General features: G+C 39.0%; 1 protein-coding gene across 6 annotated transcripts in view; it reads left to right on the top strand.

Annotated features, from left to right (window-relative positions):
- shroom2a (shroom family member 2a) overlaps positions 1–20,548 on the top strand; it is a 63,985-nt gene that overhangs the window by 35,728 nt on the left and 7,709 nt on the right. For 2 of the 6 annotated variants that reach the window (XM_038275809.1, XM_038275812.1), the window contains 3 exons: positions 10,578–10,700; positions 12,490–14,785; positions 16,415–16,497. In XM_038275809.1, coding sequence (XP_038131737.1) covers positions 10,578–10,700; positions 12,490–14,785; positions 16,415–16,497 — 2,502 coding nt within the window. Of the gene's footprint in view, positions 1–6,080; positions 6,389–9,612; positions 9,715–10,027; positions 10,046–10,577; positions 10,701–12,489; positions 14,786–16,414; positions 16,498–20,548 lie in introns of those variants that run through there. The other 4 variants (XM_038275810.1, XM_038275807.1, XM_038275811.1 and 1 more) reach the window with 4 other exon arrangements.

The following is a 20,548-nucleotide window of genomic DNA, read 5'->3' as shown; positions in this document are numbered from 1 at the left end:
GGGAGTAGTTGGGCAGCACCCTCTATTGGACAGCCTCCACTGGATGTGGTACAAAACAAAATCTTCTGGGTGGCGTCTATTCCATCGTCTCAAAACAAAGAATCCATAAAAGGCAAGGTTGTCCACCTAAACTAACAGGGAATTACTGAATAACGAAAATCAACCAAGAGGCTTGGAGATACTCTTGAGGAGATGCAAACAAAAGGAAACTGTCTTTGTTAAAAGAAAGCCATAATAAAAAAGATTTTTAGTTCCGAGAGCATGTACAAGAAGATTCTCTAGTCGGATGAGAGCGTAATAAAGATTTTAACCTCATTGCAAAACTGATATAAACTAGAAAAAATTCTGTAAATGAGAGTGATGGCAGCAAATGACCATCCACATTCACAAACCAAAGCATGTTAGTGCATTAGATCAGATTCAGCTTTATAGCCATTACACATGTATAAATACAAGGTGTCAGGGTTTGGTTGAGGTTTTGAGGACCCAAATGCAGAGGTGAGGAGGCAGAGGGGAGTTCTTGACGTTTTAATTAAGTACTCACAGGCAACCAAGTCAGGAATAAAAAAATCCAGCATAACAAAATACAGAACTAGCAATGAGGAACTGCACAGGGCAAGTATTTATGGGAGACTGAACTAAGACAGGACTAATGAGCTGATTGGGAGCAGGTGTGAACAGAGAATAAGCTAGGGAAAAGGACACCAACACCAGAGGGCAACATAGGGCAAGCAAAAAGAAACATAAGAACTCAAATATATCCAGAAAACACCAATAAAGCTAGAAAACAAAGAAAAACATGGATCAACATGAAACTGAAAACTCACAGAAAACTTAACAAAATGAACACCGTGACACAAGGTAACAAAATCCAGGTTGGATTCTAATCGGAAGCACAAAGAGCAGCATGTTGCAGTGAGTACAATGTAAACAGTATGTTCAATTATATGCGGTGAGGAGCTGGGAAGAGTTCTAATTTTGTAGGAAATACATACTTCTGTTTGTCTATAAATCCCTGAATGGATTAGCGCAGATCTGTTGTCAGTGGATCAACCTCCCAGACCACTCAGGTCAGGGCTCGATGTTAACCATTGCCTGATCGCCCGGGGCAAGTAGTTTTTATTGTCGCGAGAGTACAAATTTCATTGGATTTGCCCGCCAGGTAAGTGCAATGATCGCAAAAAAAAAATTATTAATCACTCAAAATTACTTTAAAATCACCGACATTCGCTGAAAAGGACCCACAAGCGTTGCCAGCGCCATCTTTGTTGTTTTGTACACATTCTCGCGTGATTTGAAAAAGCCGCGTGATTTTCCTCTAGATGGCAAGATTCAGCTCATGGGGAGAGAATTCTGCAGAGCAGCAGCTGGATGATGAATCTAATCTATACTATAATACACGTTAGATTAAAAATTATCAGTCAGGGATTAGGAAAATAATAATAACTGTATGCCCACAGTGTAAATATTTCTATCATATGGCAGTCTTCGTACAGTGGTCATACATTAAAAAATGTTCATTAATTTTTTTTCTCTTAGACATTGGAGTGGTGCATTTAAATGTTATAGAGCTAAACATGTTAAATTGGTAAGTAGTAGTAGTGTAAGTTTTTAACCTGTCAAGTTTTTTTTTTTTTTTTTTTTTACATTACAATTTATATTTTTCCAAGCACACAACAGTTTAAAGCAAGGTTTAGTTTGAAAAGAATGTGCAGGAAGGATTGAAAAGCATGTTAACAGGGTAATGTAGGCTTGAGTTCATTATCTGACGCATGCAGATACTGTACACACCAGGAACCTGTAAACTTAAAAAATACTGAATAACAAAAAACATTTTAAAAACAAACATGTTTCATTGATATATATATATACAAAAATGAATATTAGGAACTATATTAAAAATTATACTGGGCAAGTAAAAATTGTTTCTGGGCAAATGAAATGTGAAAGCCACTTGCCCGAAGGGCAGGGGTTGACGTTAAATCCTGAATGTCAACCCCTGCAGGTCATCTAGTCCTACTCTGCACACCCAGAACCAAACATGGAGAAGCAGCATTTAGTTCATATGCTCCACTGATCTGGAACAGACTCCCAGAGACTGTAAAAGTCCCGAAAGCCTGAATTAAAGAAGTGGTCCTACTGTTTAATTTCTTTTTCTACCCGCTTTTATCATGTTTTTATCTTCAGTTTTATTTTGCTTTTATTTTATTTTTCATTTTATTACTTAATTCATGTAAAGCACTTTGAATTATCCTTGGACTGAATAGTGCTATACAAATAAACTTGCCTTGCCTAATGAAATTATCAATTGTACTCATAGGAGTACCCCCCCCAACCCCCAGAACAACACAGCTCGTGGCTCAGCTCTGCTGTTAACTCCACAGTATCCATGTAACTGTTATATTACATAATGCTGGGCAAAGTGTGCATTCAGACAAAATACAACCCAGCTTTATATGTGGGCCATCTGAGCCAGTTTCGAGGTAATCTATAGGTTATATCACTCCAGAAAAAAACGGACAAAATCTGTAAGATGCTAAATAATCTTAAAGGTCAAAGTAGATGAGCTTTGTTTGGGTTTATCAAGTTTGTATCTGTACACATTTAGTAGACCAGTGACCCAGACTTCCAAAAACTAAACCCCCTGTTATATTGTATTTATGTTTTTACCTCCGTAGATCATATAGTACAGTGACAAAGCATTGCCCCCATGTTTCACAGATGAAGCCTTTTTCACCTGATTGCTCTGAGATTAGGCTAGACCCATAACTCCCTGCTGTAAAGTGTTTACCACTCATAGAGGGACCAGAGTACCTACTGCTGCAAGGTTCTGCTTCATGTTGTTCTAGTAGCAACAAAATAAACATTCTTTTTTTTCTTTCATATGCACCAAGTGGCTGTTTTGGATTAGCTAAGGTTTCAAAGCACAATCTAGTTATGACAGGAAAAGCTTTTAGGGGTATGTTACAGTGTAAGCACTCAGTAGGGGTTCTGGGCCACGGCTTACATTAAGTAAGCCTAATTTTTCTAATCAAGCCTACGCAGTATGTTTGGAATGCGGATAACTAAATTGTTCTAGGTAGCTTTCCAAATTGATTGTGTTTAGAAATGTTTTTTTTTTAGTTTCTATACTCCTACCCCCATTTCTCAACCTTCCTCCAGGCTAGTTAGCGAACTGTGGACAAATATTTGCAGCATTTGACTCAGCAATGTATTGTTGACTTTCCTACATAAAACAAATATTGAGTATTCTAAGTAGAGTAAAAAAAAAAAAAAAAAACATATATTTTTCTCTTAATAGTCAGTTTAGATATAGAGGGAGTTTAACATATCAAAGTGATTTGGATGATTTCAAATCAGTGGTTCCGATCTTTGACCTGCTGAGGTTGGTGATTTTATGAATTTAGCGTTAATCAGTAAAAAAATTATATATATAATTTTTCCTCACTGTGTTAAGCAGCCATTAATTATTTGTAATGCATAAGGAACAATTCACACCTCTGCTAGTGTCTAGTTTCTTTTTGACGATTTGTATCATCTTACATTAGCAATTAGCCCTGTTAGCATTAGAAATAAAACCCTCAATGGTCTCTCCTGTGCTCTCTGTCTTCGTCCTGCCTGTTTTTAAAGCATCTCCCAATCATGGCTAAATTTGCCACTCCCCCCCGTTACAGCTTTGACATAAAAGCGAATTTAAAAAATCAGTTGTAAGAACTTTGAAATGATAAGCAGTCAGAATATTTGATTTGAGTTTCTGATTAGATTATCACTGGTCATGTCAAATAAAGCTAAAAATGGTGAAATGCTCTCTGATCCCTTAGAGCTCCTCTTAAAATGTCTATAAAGCTTACTTCCTGGTTAACTTATTATAAACGATACTAGTTGAATATGCCAAAAACTCTCTGGTTAGTTCTTTGAATAATTTTGCCATCTTTGGTCATGTTTTTGACTCGCACTTGATGTCTAATATTAGCAAAATTCTGTCATCAGGTAAGGCCTTTAAAAGGTATTAATGGAGGTAAAAACCCTCCAGCAACCAGAATCTGAGCCAATTCCCAGCTGTCATCACATAAATATTTCACCCCGCTTTACTGTTTTGACAGTTATGAACCCTCACATAACTCACACCAGCTCAACTAATTAAATGTTTTTATTTTACTTTGATTGCGCAAGATGTGCTTCTACGCTCTTAATAAGAACTCGTTGATGAATTCCTGCCTGAACTCAAACACATAGATCATCCTGATGCAACTCAAGGCAGCCTTAATGTTGTGGCATCCTAATTATAAATTAAATCTGAAAGTTTCCAGGTGTTTGTGGACCAGAGCTAAGCACAGCTAGCTCATGACTTGGCAGCTGGTATGCCACTCAGCCCAGGAATGTGCCGGTCCATGCATGGTGCTTGCGGTTCACCTCTCTCACCCGAAACATGACTGGTTTGATTGTAGGGTTAGCTGAAAAAAGAAAAAGGTTTTTGTTCTTTATGTGATCCAGCAGCTCACCTGCAGAGTCAGAAACAGCATTTTTTTCAGCCCTCGTATACTGTACATGATGCTGCACTTTTCTGTATCACTGCCAACCTTTCAACCTGCCTGGTAATTAATTATCAGCTGTCTGTCATTCAGCTGCAAACAACTAAATAGGGTTAGAGAGAAAAACTAAAATGTTAGGGTCTTGCAGAAGATGTTCTATGATAGATGTAGCATTTTTAAAGAATGATACAGTTGTTTTAATGTCCAGTTGGAGCTTACAGAACAAAATCTAAGGACCCTGATGGCATTTATTTTCTGAATTATTTGGCAAACAAAGTTTGAACTTAGAGCCTCTGGCTGTGACTGGCTGGATGTGCTCTCTTCATGCTCTGGCATGGGAGCTGGCTCGGAGCTCGTCTGCCTGGCTGTGTGTTTCCTTTTACAGTTGCCTTTTGTATCTCTGCTTTTTGAACCCCAGTCGGCCTCGGCAGATGGCCGCTCACACCGAGCCTGATTCTGCTGGAGGTTTCTTCCTGTTAAAAGGGAGTTTTTCCTCTCCACTGTCGCTACAAGCATGCTTAGTGTGAGGGATTTCATTCAAGTCAAGGAGTCGATGCATTCAACTGGTTTTCCTTAGATAATAAACTTTGAATCAATTTGACTGTGTGATCTGGTGAACTGTCAAGTGCCTTGAGATGATGGGTTGTGAATTGGTGCGATAGAAATAAACAGAATTAAACTGAACTGAATTAAACTCCAAATCAATATCAAATTATATTCACTATCTGACAGCTAAAGTTTGCAAAACCTTAATAATAAAAATAGTAGTAATATTGGTCTGTTGGATGGGCTTAATGCCAACGCGTAATGCATGTCTTTAGTGGCTGAGATGCTATAGCTCACTGTGAAGAAAGGGGAAAAAAAAGAGTAATCTGGTGATTGTTCGTAAAAGATACTTGCATTGCAATATTAAGTAATAACATTGCAAGTCCATGATTTCTCTGTATTGTGGTGGTTTAATTTGCTTTTAAAAACATGAAACAAACCAGAGTACTATGATTTAATTGATTTAATATGCTACTGCTACTGAACACGTTACATGGATTAAGGAGTTTTAGAGAAAAGATGGGATTTAGTATAAAGTTTTATGCAAACGTTTAGGGATCTGTTTAAAGGGATCATGTGACAAAAAGTTTGAGCCCTTTTTACATCTGATCTGATTTAAGCACAATGATTCGTTCATTTGAAATATAATCTTCCACTAAAGTATGTGAAATGCCCTGCCAATAGTTTGTAATATTGATCCATGTTCACCATGCATTGGTACCAACCCCTAATGATCAGTAGCTCTGCTCTTAAAAACGCGGGCACTCTCCCAAACTATAGATAAAGCTGTTGCCATAGCAATTGTTGAAATGCTTGTGTGCCTCACAACAGGGGTGATGGCAAGACAAGAGTCCGGCATTTCATCCCATCATTAGCATATTAGCCCCTTAGAGCCAATGAGATTACTCAAGGAAGGGGGAACGCACAGATGGGACTGGCTATGACAATGGCCCTCCTCCCTTTTGGTAAACCTTTCTACCCCCTCTTAGGGCAGAGAAAACCCCAAGTAATCCTGAAGAAAAGCTCCCCAAAAGTTGCTTCTACTTCTGGTGGAAAAACCTGGTTTTTAGCTTTAGTCATTTATCCTTGAAACATGTGTTTTGAGTGGTCAGATGGTTTTTGTTTGTAGGTAATGCATACAGTGGCTGTCCTTTAATCTGGGTCTGTCTTTGAAGTATTGGGACTATGATGCCTGACCAGCAAATGGATGCAGCTGGTCGCACTTTACAACCCAAAGTAAATTCCACACTGTTGGTGGATTGCTTTTAGGATTTGTCTTTATTATTTCTGTCATTTCATCCATGTGTTTGGTGAGTCTGACTTCATTTATGTATTATTTCTTCTTAATTTAGCGTTGGATAGCTGAAATCCATTTTTTTTTTCATAGCTTGATGAATAATTGTGAATGATGGGGGTCTTTAGTTTTTTTGACCTTAATACTTTGTTATTGTTGTAAAAACCTGTTTTGCCGCTCAGCATGAGGTCATCAGTCATTTAGGTTAAGCCATGATCAGTGAGAATAAGCATTTTAGGAGTATTCGGTAATATTAATACTGATAACAGATTTTACTGTTTCATGAGAGCTGAATCTTTTTGAATCTTGGACTGGTCAGTCATATGCATTTTTAGTTGGGTATTGGACTTCAAACTGGTCACTCAGAGAGAGATCTCTTCCCCTGCCCCCACTGCAGCCATCTGATTCACTTTCCTAACATATCTCTGCTTGCCCAGCTGTAGCCCTGACGATAGGCCTAATAAAGCCAGCTTCATTTGCATACCAATGGCATGCGCCATGTGTGGTTAGCTGCTAGTGCCCCAGAAAACAGGCCTGCAAAGGCAAAAGGAAGAGTTCAGCTCCATGTTGGCTGGTCTTTGTCTTCTAAATAGGCCTCAGCTCTAATCCTTAATTCATTTTGTGGAATTGTCCCATTTATAGGGGCTTTACCCAATCCGTCTGTCTAAAGCAAAGATCAGAGATTGTCAGAATCTATTAATTTTATCAGAAACAGGATTCAAGTTTCCAAGTAGGAGAAGCTCTCTTCTCATTACTTTATTGAAGCAAAATGACCTGCTGACCCCCAAGACTTCTTTTTTTGAGTAAACCTTGAAACTAAATTCAAGGCTCTGCTTTCTTACAGAATTAACTCTAATATTATTTGCTTAATAATATTCAGACATCAGTTTTTATAAATCATAGCCTGCTTCCTAATATTTTTTTCAAAAATCCAAAAGAAACAGATGTTTTTAACAGTAATATTTTAGGGTTAGTGGTTAATCCTCTTCCAACTACAAACTGCTCTCATGTCCGTTGTGGTTCCCCAACTGTGTCCGTTTTAAACTTAAGTGGGGGCAGAAGAGATGTCTGGAATGCAGACAACAGCTTGAATAAAGCGGTGAAGTGGCTGATCTGATTTTGAACGAGATTCTCGACTTTAAGTCCCCCCCACCCCACCCTGGCTCACGCTGGGCCTGTGTTCCCCGGGGGCCATATGGCAGAGACCGATTAGAGTTCACCCTTTTCTGATAATAAGAGAAGCTCTCTGCAGTTTTACTGCTGCTGTTACGTTCGACTGTCCATCACACATGGACTTTGTCATTTTGCTCCAGGTTCAGTTACTGAGTTTAGGCAATGAGTTTTTTTACCAGGAGGGGGAGCTATAACACCAAGTATGAGTGTTTTACTATTCAAAATTATACTTTTATTGTCCTTTCAAATTAGAAAACAGTGTAATTGCGTTGTAGATTTCTTAAGGCTCTATTCTCTTCAGTCTGAAGCCTCTTTAGGAAGCAGTTATTACAGATTTTATCTGCAAACCTTAATATTATGGAATTTGGTTTAAATTTTTCCCATATCTGGATAAGTCCAGGAAACTAAAAGAAGTTAAAAAAAAATGTTTTTCTTATGAAACATTTTGCTCTCCTCCATTCTCTCAAATATGGAAATCTAAAATAAATAAATATATTTAGCTAAAGCAGGTTAACCTCTTACACCCTCAGGGGGTATAAATAAATTTCTGCCTGACAAAAACACACAAAAGTAATTCACTTATAGCCTCACAGCTATTAGATTTAAGAAGAAACTTTTGGTACCTCTGTAAAGGTAAGATGTCATAGAATGGTTTTCTGGTGTCAGCACCATTGTAGCTTTGACCCTGCCTGAAATATTAGGGACAAAATACAAAATATTTTGCATTTTTTGAACCTCGCCAAAATTTTCTTTGAAATAAACATTGCAAAACACTACCAAAATATTATTTATAGCACACAAAAGTAGTACAGACTTTTAAATCTAAATGTTCTGTAAAAATACACCAAATTTGGACTCAATCAGATGAATCATATTTATTTTAGAATGGTATTAGTGAGAAATGTCTTAGGCGGAGGGGCCATTTTGGCACATTTATCCATAAATGTCACCAAACTGTGCCAAATGTATTTTTTACATCAATACTGGGGGTTTGTTAAAATTACGAGGTCACGTAGCAGCTGGACCCACCGGTGGGTCCGTCGGGTTCTAGGGGTTAAGGAAGCAGTTTAAATTCCCATACTTCCTGTACAATAAAAAAAAAAGGTGTGTGTTAGGACAAAAGTAAAATGTATCAAATAAAGTTATTAGTTAGTTTTCGGTGTGCTGTTAAAATAGAGAAAACGTAATTATAACCATTTATCCAGCATGAATGAAGCTGAATAATTAACAGTAAATCTACCTTTACTTATTCTTATTTTGACAAAGATAGCAATGATAAAAGTTGCCGTTGAAAATGAGCAGATATGAGTAAACAAATTAGAAGAACAGTCTGAATACTCACCACAATGAAGGTTTTTAAGCTAATAGTTCCAGGTTTTGTTGATGTTTTCATTAAGTTGGGTTCTGATTTGTAATAATTAGTTTCAGTATCTTGCAGGTAGCTGAAAACTCTCCTGGCATCCCTCTGCTTTCTACAAAATGAGTTGTAAATTACAAAAAGAGCTCATTGGCAGAGGATGAACCTGAAAACTAGCCTGAACAGGGACAGAATGCTATGATCTTAGCAGATTGGAAAACAGTTAAACAACTCTTCCATTCAAACTGGTTATTTATTTATAACAAAAGTAATTTCCCTCTGGGATTATTAAAGTATTTCTGATTCTGATCTGATTCTGATTCTGATATTTAGAAGTCAACAGGTGTTGGCAAGGAAAGCAGAGGTAGGAATGAATCTCACAGTGTTTTTTTATGATGGAAATTAGTGTCAGAGCTCTAGTTTTAAATGTTTTTAAACTGGAGTAGGATTGTAGAAAATAACCAAGAAGCCTTCTTTCAATGCCTCTCTCTTTTGAAATTTTTTCCTTTATTTTTTTTCTTTTCTTTTTTTTTCTTTTCTTTTTTTATGAATATGGCTGTCATCTAATTTGGAAATATTAACAATCCAGTCTGGAAAATATTAGCGCTCTAAAACTGAAACCGTGTGCTTAACCAAATTTTCGTATGTAAAGTGGTGTTTGTCTCATCCTGCTGGTGAGCTCTCTGTGTTTTCCTGCTCCCGCTGCCCAGGACTTTGAAAATGGTGGACATAGTAGCTCAGAAAATGCCCTCAGAGAATGACGTGCATGTGGCGAGAAGCTTTCTTACGAAGATTTTGCGAAGTTCCATGAGGTATGATTCTGTGACTTCTCTCTTTGGAAGTAGTGCCTATTTCCTTCATCGTGTCCGCCTCGTGAATATTTCCATAGAAATCATTTGCTTAGTAATTTCAGTCAATCCTTTAATAGCAGCTCTCTGTCTCTGGCACATCATGGCCTGCTGGCTTTTACACGTTGTCCTGTCATTCATATCATTAGATAAAGTTTATCCCATCTGTGCAGCATGCATTGTCCTTTCATCCAGTTAGACCTAGAATATTTTTTGTTAGTGTTTCTCTTAAAAAAAATGTGTGTTTTTGTGTTTGCCCTGTCACATGCTACGTCAGAAAGAACAGCTTCGAAGGGTATGTGTCTGATTGCTACAGAAATGCTCTGACTGAATCAAATCTGAAAATCCATTCATGTTTTCCATTGTGATCATTGGAGCGAATCAAAAGTATACATTACTGACCCAAACAGATTATTTTGGTAGTTTTATTTGGTTGCATTTAAAAAGTCACTTCCATATAATTGCCTAAAATGTCAGCTCCAGCATCTGTTTTTATAAAATATCCACTTTCAGTGCTCTGACCTCTTCACAGGCGTCTAGATTTGCCAATGGCCTGTAGGGCTGTACTAAGGTCTTTTGTGATCTTAAATCACATGTATTTTTAATGCATATATTAATTTTCAATGAGAAGCTCTTTTTATGAAAAATAAGAAAATAAAAGCAACTTAAAACTTCTCAGCTGAAAAAAAAAGTAGTCCGCTGTTTTATTTTCTTTTAGGTTTCCAGATAAGGTCAGCATGCAGTGGTTTATACATGGAAAAAGTGAGTTTTTCATCAGGGTTTGGTTTGTAATCCAGCCTTGTTTTTTTTTGTTGCCCTCTCTGCAGACGGAATGAACCCATAAGCAGGCCTCACTCCTGGCACTCCACCAAGTTCAATGAAAGCCAATCAGAAGCTGGCAGAAGAAAGTCTCCGCCCACCACAGTGTGGCACCCCAGATATGACGCAAGGTAAGGGGGATTTGAAATGCTGTTATTTACAGTACACAGTTGGAGCCTTTAGTTTTAAGAACTTTAAACTGATTAATTATAGTTTTATAGCACTGTATCATATAAACAAATATTCCATCAAACATAAAGTTTTTGCTTCTGTTTTGAGATAACTTTCCGTAAAAATTCAAAAATATCCACTGGACTTGGTTTTCAAGTCCAGTGGATATTTTTGAATTTTTACGGAATGACTATGACCTGGATGACTGAGAACGTTCATCAGCGTTTTGAGATAACTCATGCATGTGCATTCTGATATGTAAATGTCTGAGTACAGTTCGCCTGTTTTTATTTAAAAGAGGAAACCAACCATTGTTTCTTCTGTTGCTAAAATATAACAAATTGATCATTACAACGTACAATATTAGCTGAATCCTATTATCTTATTTTTATTAATAGACCTATTTAATAAAAATAAATCAGCTAAACTGGTTTTGTGATTGTTTTTAAATTAGTGTTATACTTTTTTTCTTTTTTTAACATATCAGCTCACCTCATTTCAGTTGACACATGCTCTGAGAAGGTAGTTGTTCCCCTTTTTTCTTCACATCATGAGTCTCTGAGTTTATCACAACCCATATATTTCCAAACAGCGTAAATTTTCCTCACATAATCTTATAACTGAGGGAGAGGTGTATTGTTGATCTTTCTTCCAGCAGCAAAAGGCCAGGTGGGAGCAGAATATATTTATGAACGCTCTGCTGAGCCAAAGGAAAGACTTTGGTTTCTCTTAAACCAATGAAAAAAGGAAAACTGAAATTGAGAAAACTTTATTTGAAACAAAAATTAAAATAAAACTAATTTTCGGACTATAAGCCGCGACTTTTTCCTCATTTTTCGACCTTGCGGCTTTTATAACAATGCGGCTTATCTATGGACTTTTACAGCTAATGGCCACTAGGGTAATACCTTAATCTATGGATTTTACCATCCACCATGTTGACGTCACATTTGCTTCAACACACAAGTACGGTAGCCGCGCGCGCGGGAATGCGGAGGTCCTCCGGAAGCAGACTTCTACCCCGAGTGGTACGAGACAGAACGACAGCGAGAAAGACGGACATTGCGAGCGCAAGACAGTTTGTGTTAAACATAAAAAAACCTGCGGCTTATTGTCTGGTGCGGCTTGTATATGTACAAATCATGCAATTTAGCTTCTGCGACTTATATTCAGGTGCGACTAATAGTCCGAAAATTACGGTAAACATGCTACAATTAGTGATATATATCATTCATTTTAATATTGATCAGTTTTTTATAAGCTTTGCAAGCTTCCAGTTTAAGTTGCTGGAATTAAATCATTTTTTTTAAATTGCATCTTGTGTTAAGATTGGATTACTTATTTATATAATTTCTTTAATGCAATATTTAAAATGATCTAAAGTTTAAACTCAAACTTATGTGGAACCAATGAAAGCTAAACATTTATCAACTTATAGTGACGAATATGAAATATTAAACCTCACTCTAAAGACAAACTAAAACTACCTGAATCAGAGAAAAAATAGTTACAACTAAGTAAAACTAAATTAGAATGAAAAATCCATATCAGTTATAAGCTTGTTATTCCAGGACGTTCTCTGAGACTGTTAACAGGACATATAACCTATAAAAGGACACAAACTCTGATTTTAACGAGCTCATAACGAGAGTTTAATGAAAATGTGTTATGAGTCGTGTCCTATTTTAATGTTATGGTATTAATGTGGGAACCTCAGAACTCATATTCCCTTCTTTTTATTTCTTGCAGCTCCAGCTCCTCTGCTACAGACCTCTCCTCTGGCTGGGAGCAGACTAACCTGCGCAGAGTGTCTGACCAGTTTAGCTCTCTGGGCAGCATGGATAGTCTAGAACATGTCCCACACTCGTACCCTTCTGGTCAGATGTCAAACAACAGCACGGAGCACCTTGGAGGAGGGAAAAGAGACTCTGCTTACAGCTCCTTCTCTACCAGCTCAAGCACTCCAGACTATTCACTGTCAAAAAGCAATGCTGCCTCGACGGAGAACGTAGCCTATAAGGTCGGTCAGTGGGATATGGGAGCAAAGCACAGTAATAGCAGAAACAGCCAGAGTCTGGTTGCTGAAGGGGGCAGACAGGAGGAAAGACTAATGTATTTTCAGATGCCAGGAGTTAACTCGGGCCACAGTGGTCCACAGAATGAGGATTCAGCTGGGTCCCGGCACTCCTCTTCAAGCAGAACCAGCTTTGGGCCCGTGTGGAACGTCCCTGAGAAAAAGAAAAGTGTTTCAGCCTCTCCTCCCCCTCCGCTTCCTCCTGCACGCAGCGATAGCTTTGCTGCAACTAAGGCACATGAGAGAGGGATGGTTAAAACTCCCCCCGAAGGACCTGAGCCCCACCTGGCCTGTAAGGTTCCTGCTGAAAATCGCCGCGGCCACAACATTTCCCCAAAGAACGAAACCGAAAATGTTTACGTCGGTTCTGACAAATGCAGTAACTCCCAATACAGCTCGAACAAGCAGTACTCATTTTACAGCCATGATGTTGGGCAGCAACAAGTCCCCCAAGGTAGCCAGCTCTTCCATTCAAGACAACATGGTGACAAAAGCACTTTCCATCATCCGCCCCGTTTCACATCTGTACCAAAGCCACAGCATGTAGGTGGATCCCACTGTAGCTCGCAAGAACCTTCTACTAACGGTTCTACTAAACATTCCAACCAGAGACGAAGCCTAAGCTCCTCCCTGTCTTCTACCACCACTAACCAAAACACAGAGACCGCCGGGCCGAATCGTTATTACTGTGTCTCTACGTCCAATCAGCCTGCATCTTGGTCAGACATACCAAATGACCGGAGGAGCGGCGCTGGTGTAGATCCATCACAGCCTGGAACTGAGCAGATGGTCAATAAAGTCAAGTATCAACCCCCTTCTCACAGCAAAGACAGCAATGTTTACAGTAAGCACCAGGTGACTACTGTTCCAGAGACTTCTGTTCTGAAACATTTCTCTGATGACAGGGAAAGCCAGAGAAGAAACAGCGGACAGATGACAGATCCTTTGTATGTCAGTAACCCTCCTAAGAAACACCCCGAGCAGAGGAGGTCTCTGCCAGCTCAGCTCAAAGACTCCCATCAAGACTTTGTGGGGAGCCAGGTGAGCAACATCTGCCCCAAGACAACCCCAATGCTTCACTCCCTGTCCATGGGTGTTAAAGGTCAGGAGGAGAAAAGCAGTGGTCCAAACTCTGAGGAGTGTCTGGAAAGCAAGCAAGTAAAGCGCAGTGAGCGGTTCGCCACCACCCTGAGAAATGAAATCCAGATGAGAAGAGCGAAGCTGCAGAAAAGTACGAGCGCAGCTGCCCTCCCTGAAGCCGAGGGGGAAGTAGGGGGTCAAGATTCGTGTAAATCCACTAAATCATCCATTCCAACCTCTGCAGACGGGTCCTTCTCCAACTCCTACAAAGACAATTTAAAGGAAGCGCAAGCAAGGGTGCTCCAAGCTACATCTTTCAGGAGGAGGGATCTGGAACTTGAGGGTAAGGCTCACAAAGATGTCAACCCTTTGGCAACGGTCACAGAGTCCGAAACACATCATTCCACTGGTCACGTAACTCGCATAGGTTTCCGGAAGCGAATCCCTACAGAAAAGAAGGTCCGGTCTTATTCTGAACCAGATAAAATCTATGAAATCGGGGTTAGCCAAAGTCCATCTGAAAATGCAAAGTCCTTCCTAGACCAACAAACACACTTCAATGAACCCATAAAACCAGGATTTCCTGATTACATGCCCCCTAAAAGCCAAGTCAAAAATCAGTCTTCTAGCTGCGCAACAGTGGACCCAAAGGAAACTCAGAACACAGAGGTGTCATACTCCACACCATCCTCCCCAGATAAGCAAAGACTCGGTACATTCGCTGAGTATGAAGCAAGTTGGAAAATACAAAAGAAACATTTAGAGAAAAAACCCAGGGGGCGCTATCGATCAGCTGATAACATCCTAGATCCAGAATCCGAGGACCGAACCCAGAGGCCATGTTTCCATGAGAGGTCCAGATCATCGCCCACAGCAGACATATATGGACAGGTAAGGCACATGGTTACAATATCTGTTGGTTCAGGCATCTGTGTGTGTATATATATATATATATATATATATATATATATATCACACTACTGTTTTAGAGCACAACAAAAGCTTTTTCAGAGTTTTTTTTTTGTTAAGAAAAAGACTTCAAATTATTAGAGTTAAGTTTAAAATGGTTATAATACCTTACTTTATACGAGATACTTTTAAGCCATTGTTAATACAGGCTTTTATCTGAACCCTGAGATTTTCAAAAGACAGAAATTTCTAAATCCATATGTATTTAGTTTATGCATCTTGCTGCAATTCACAACAAATGTTTCTGATGGCTGTTTTGATTAAAAAAAAGTAGTTAGGCCAAGCATACAGACAGATTAGAGGTCAGTTTCCTACATTGTAATTAGACTGTAGGTTTCAAACAATGAGGTTAAATTGAGCCTATTTAATGAATGGGTTAAAGATTTCCTCTCCAAGATAGCTACTGATTGCATCAGGTCACTGACTTGCAGCATTCATCTTCCTTGACAAACATATAGTTAGATTGGAAGAGGGCCGGGCAATAAATTGCATTTGCAATGCAATTGTAAATTAACAAAAAGCTATTTTTAAATTGCAGAGGAACTCAATTTTTTGTCATATTACATTTAAGTAAACTCGATGAAGCAGATACATTTCTTGTTCCAGACCTTTAGATGGCAGTAATATGCTTAAAGTAGGTTTGCAATAATGCAAAAGAGAAGAGAAAGATGCAGCTAGCTAGCAGATTCGTGCCTCTGAGTTGAAGTTAGTACTTTTTCACACAAAGGTTATGATAAAGTCCTGAAGAAAAGGACTTTGGACAAACAAGCTTTCAAGGTCATGAAAAATCCTAAACCATTTATTAAAACATTTACATGATTATGGTTATTGCAATTTTCATTTTTGGCAATGTCTTTCAGCCCTAGATTGGGTTTTTTGGTTGCATTTTGTAATCAAGTTTTGTCAACGTTGGAAAGTAAGAACATGACTCACTTTAAATGACTTTCTGCGTAGACCGCTTTAAGAGCCTCAGAACTCTGATCCAGAATTACTTTCTATTTTTAAGAGAAAGGAAAGGATTGATGGCTGTAAAAGTCACATAGTTTAATCACGCTGAAATGGAGCTAAACATTCATGTTACCTGCAGAAGACCTCCCCCTGTCTCTGCCCTGTAAATAAAACAAGGAAGTCTACAACATGTCAGTGAAAATATACCTAATTATTTCTTTACTGCCTCAGATTTTATTCAAAGACCTTAGTGATACTGATGGAACAAACTTTCAGTCCACTATCAGTAATCTGATCCATACTCGAGGGGAAGTATGTGCTAGCAAAACCTGGTTATAATTAATATTGATTCTCATCAGTGACTGCAGAGAAAGCTGCAAAGAAAACAAGCAAAGTTAAATATTAATCTGTAAATGTTTATAAAGACACACCCTCATCCTAGTAGATTGCCTTGTGGGCATCAACCTGTTGATTTAATTTTTTTTTTTTGTTCAGCAGCGAGAAAGCTTTAACATGAGTTGGTTTCAAGACCTTCAATTGGATCTGTGTGACGTTTGAATGTTTTTGCATAAGTCCGTCTGTTTTTTTCAAACTCATCTACAGAAGATTCCAGTTCCTGCAGGAAACCTTGACACAGAATATTCCCAGACGAAGATTCAGACGACTGAAACGCTCACAGATACAAGGTCAGTAAATCTTGTTTGGGTTTCACATCTGCCAAATATATTTCTTATCGCATTTGTTTGCACACATGAGAAATCTCTTTATGGATTTTATTGTTTTGTTTTTTTCTTTATCAATAAAGACACCAACAAGCGTTTACAGGAACACTAGAGCCTTTATAACGTGCAAAGGCGTAACAGTGGCAGTCCTTCTGCACAGCTGTGACAACAGAAGCCTTCTCTCTCTAACTGAGCTTTGTGTCAATTCCTGGAGGCTCAGGGGTGTAGGCAGGGCATCTGAATACGTCTGTGACAGTGAGGAAGTGATTCTTCACACTGTGGGAATTTATTAGAGGGTGCAAGTTCACAGAAGCAGCCAGAGGGCATGGCATTTTTTACTAGTAAGGTCAGCAATTGCGTTATAGGTGCGAGTAATTTAGTTTTTCAGAGCACTGCAGTGTTAGTTGCTCTGCTTTGGTTCACACTGACATATGTCAACAACTGTAACTCACTTCCTGTAGATTTGTGTTCCCAAGTCAAAATAACTTGCAACTCTGGCAACATAACATTTTTGCCCTTGATTTTATCAGGTAAGAATACCACTAAATAAAAAAAGAATTGTTAAATTACATTATAGACCAATCTTGAAGGTGCAGTAGGAGATCTTTTCTGATGCTTTTTTTTTACCATGTGGCTTAAAGATCTCCCCACAGCCGCTTAGCAAGCAGTGAAATAGAAGGTCTGGAAGTGAAACTAAAATAAATGGTCCCCGCTACAGTGTGAAATTAATGAATAACCCCAACCAATCACAAAATACGGTCCGTTGTACATGATTGGTTCCTGACACGTCGGTCATGGTCTTCTGCTTGTCTTTCCCTGTGCGCGTACCCTGACACATGAACGAATCGACCCCCCAATGCTCGTGCAGGACGCCATGGCTGGAAGCTAGCCACTGTTATGCTACGTTCACACTTAAAGCAGCAAGAGCAGCAAAAACACACGTGCTGTTTTAATTTTAGTTCAAGTTTAGTTCTGATCCGCGGCTGAAGCATCTTTGCTGCTCTGGCTGAGCGGTGGAAAAAGTGGGTCTGATGCGCGTTGGGCGGAGCTACCCTATCCTTTTTTTGCCTGTAACAATGGCAGCTATATTTGCTGTGATCAGTGGGTAAAAAGTAGTTTGAATCTATTTTGAAGTGAGAAAGTCCACCTGAAAACTTGGTCAGTGCTGTCAGTTAATCCAGATTACCATCCTGCCTTCAAATATTATTTCTGCCGAAGCCGCTCAGACCCCCGTACACGGGCGGTGCGCTGTCATTAGGAATCCCATTCAACAGCAGCCTGTGGCCCGGTCGCCTGCTCTTTTGCCGCAGGGGCTGGAGGGCGTTTTTCATGTACGTAATCCAAACTGCAGGCACCAGGATAATAAAAGCGAACATGTTTTGCCGGCAGATTTAGGCATTTTAAGTTAATTTAGGCGTTAATAAACTGTATCAGAAGAGTGATCATAGTGCTCTGCATCATCAGTGCTGCCTGTCTCCCTGCCAGCTCCCAGATCAGCAACGTGCTGCTTCAGCTGCTCAGACGCGCTTCAGACAGCATGAGCGTTCATGTGTTTTAAAGGTGTGGTTTCAAGCGGTGGTCTGAAGGGAGAGGCATGGTTGTGTATGTTCAAACTGTCGCTGGAACCTTTTTCCAAGATCTCCTACAGCACCTTTGCATTTGTTTGAGATGCGCATGAATCTCTGAAATTAGTTGTAGTATTTTAATCTTAATGAAGATTAACATAATGAAATTCTTCAGTTAGCTAACATTCCATTAAGTTTCAAGACTACTATTAAAGCGGTTTGCAACTATAGGAGCTATAATGTAACATGGTACAAGAATAGAATCAAAGTACTTTGTAAGAAATTATTTATCTAGTTGCATTTAGCTGGGCTAGCATAATTAAAGCCTCTTTTTCTTTGTTTTTTCCTCAAAGCATGAAGTTCGAAAGATTAAAACAGATTATTTTTGTTATTCTCGTTTCAGCCTTTCTGTTATCTGTTGAAAGTCTTACTCTCTCTTACCATGATTGAACACCACATGTTTTAACATTCAGAATACAGCTGCTTTTTCAATTGCCTCCCGTAGCTACAGAAAAGTTTGGAACTTGTCTAAATTCACAAAGTTACAAGCAGCTTTGCTAATGAACTCCTGTTTACTGATCACGCCCTGCAGAAGCCGTCTGTTTTAGTAGGCCAATTTTATATGAAGGTTCGATAAGCTGAAGCTACCTGTTTAAATTCAGAGAGGCAGGTTGGATGTATTTTATACCTGGTTAACACAAGTAATGAAAATTGTGAGGTAATTTTCAAAACCCAAGAGACCCTATATATGAGCATTAAAATATATCATAACCTGTTTGGTTCTACTGTGTGCACTCCATACACAAATAGGTTAATTCAGGTAAACTCAGATTTCAGGTGAGAAATCTCACAAAAACCCTCTTGATATCAATTGTAACTTCATCGTAAATAAACATGGCTGACGAGGACAAACCGGTTGTTAACATATGAGGATTAATTTCAAATGAGATAAAGATAAATTAAAGGAATAGTACACCCAAAACATGATTAGCCTTCATTTTCTACTCACCCCCATGCTGAACAACACTCTGGAGTACTTTTTTGATATCTCAAATGCATCTGGAGATCTGGGAGGCTTCTTGCTGTCTGCTGACATTCAAATAATGGAGGTCTATGGCGCCCGAGACAGAAAGGTCCATAAAAGTCCACAAAAAACGTGTCAATATTCCTCCATACTGCTCGTCCAATGTATTCCAAGTGTCCTGAGTGGGTAGCATCCATAATTTACTCGAAACGAAGTCATTTAGAATGTTTTTAGAGCATAAACAGTAGTGTATAGGATTTCCTAAAAGCGCGTTCAGGACGCTACGGAAGCCGGCAGACCAAACCAGATGAAAGTGCGAATCCAGCGTCTGCTCTGCCAATAATGCAAGCGTAGAAGAAGACATGTGCTGTTTACCTGTGCAAAGAAAGAAAGAACGAAAGAAAAATGTCTGAGGACTTCAGTGTTGAGGAAGAGCATGAGTTCTTTGCCGAGCTGAATGCGCTGGTTTGGTCTGCCGGCTTCCGTAGCTTCGTGAACGCGCATGTGCGCGCTTTCAGGAAATCCTATACACTACTGTTTATGCTCTAAAAACATTCTAAATGACTTCGTTTCGAGTAAATTCTGGATGCTACCCACTCAGGACACTTGGAATACATTGGACGAGCAGTATGGAGGAATATTGACACGTTTTTGTGGACTTTTATGGACCTTTCTGCCTCGGGCGCCATAGACCTCCATTATTTGAATGTCAGCAGACAGCAAGAAGCCTCCCAGATCTCCAGATGCATTTGAGATATCAAAAAAGTACTCCAGAGTGTTGTTCAGCATGGGGGTGAGTAGAAAATGAAGGCTAATCATGTTTTGGGTGTACTATTCCTTTAAGTGGAATCGGTGCCAACAGGGGCTCTACCTGCTAAACTGGTGAGTTTTTGCATTAAATGTAATATATAAATGCTCTCCTAGTAGCAAGGTGTCACATTCAACAGGTTGCGTCCTCGTCATCCTTCTGAACAGATCGGGTGGCTCTTAACATGCCACAGCAGGATTATCTCATAAGATTATCTAAAAAGCCATTACTAAAATTAGGGTGTCTCAAAACGGGAAACTCGTAGTTTCTAAATAGTCTGCTTATAAAATTGTTAAACGTTACTCTGAGGCCAGGTGCTGTTGTTTTCTGCTCCGTTTCTACAAAAAAAACCCAAATTTTCTCTCTGTTTTATTTAGTACTTTTCCATGATTTTGAAATTGAAGGTTGAAGTGGAGCATACCCATTCTTGGACCAATCTGGTTTATCATTTTCAAACTCATGTAAGCTGTGTAACAAACATGTTACATAGCTATAATTTAGAATAGTTTGTGGTTTAACTGGAGCGCCATCAGGGTTAAGCTGAGTTTGGTTTAAAATCTACAAGTTCTAAGAAGATGTAAACATGCAGGGTTTGAGGAGGCGAGTGTAGCAATTCAA

Source organism: Cyprinodon tularosa, unplaced genomic scaffold (genome assembly GCF_016077235.1).
Source record: "Cyprinodon tularosa strain WSP-4 unplaced genomic scaffold, ASM1607723v1 ctg98, whole genome shotgun sequence".
NCBI classification, from domain to species: Eukaryota; Metazoa; Chordata; class Actinopteri; order Cyprinodontiformes; family Cyprinodontidae; genus Cyprinodon; species Cyprinodon tularosa.
Note: the sequence above shows the minus strand (reverse complement) of the source record. Positions and strands in the feature narration are given on the sequence as shown.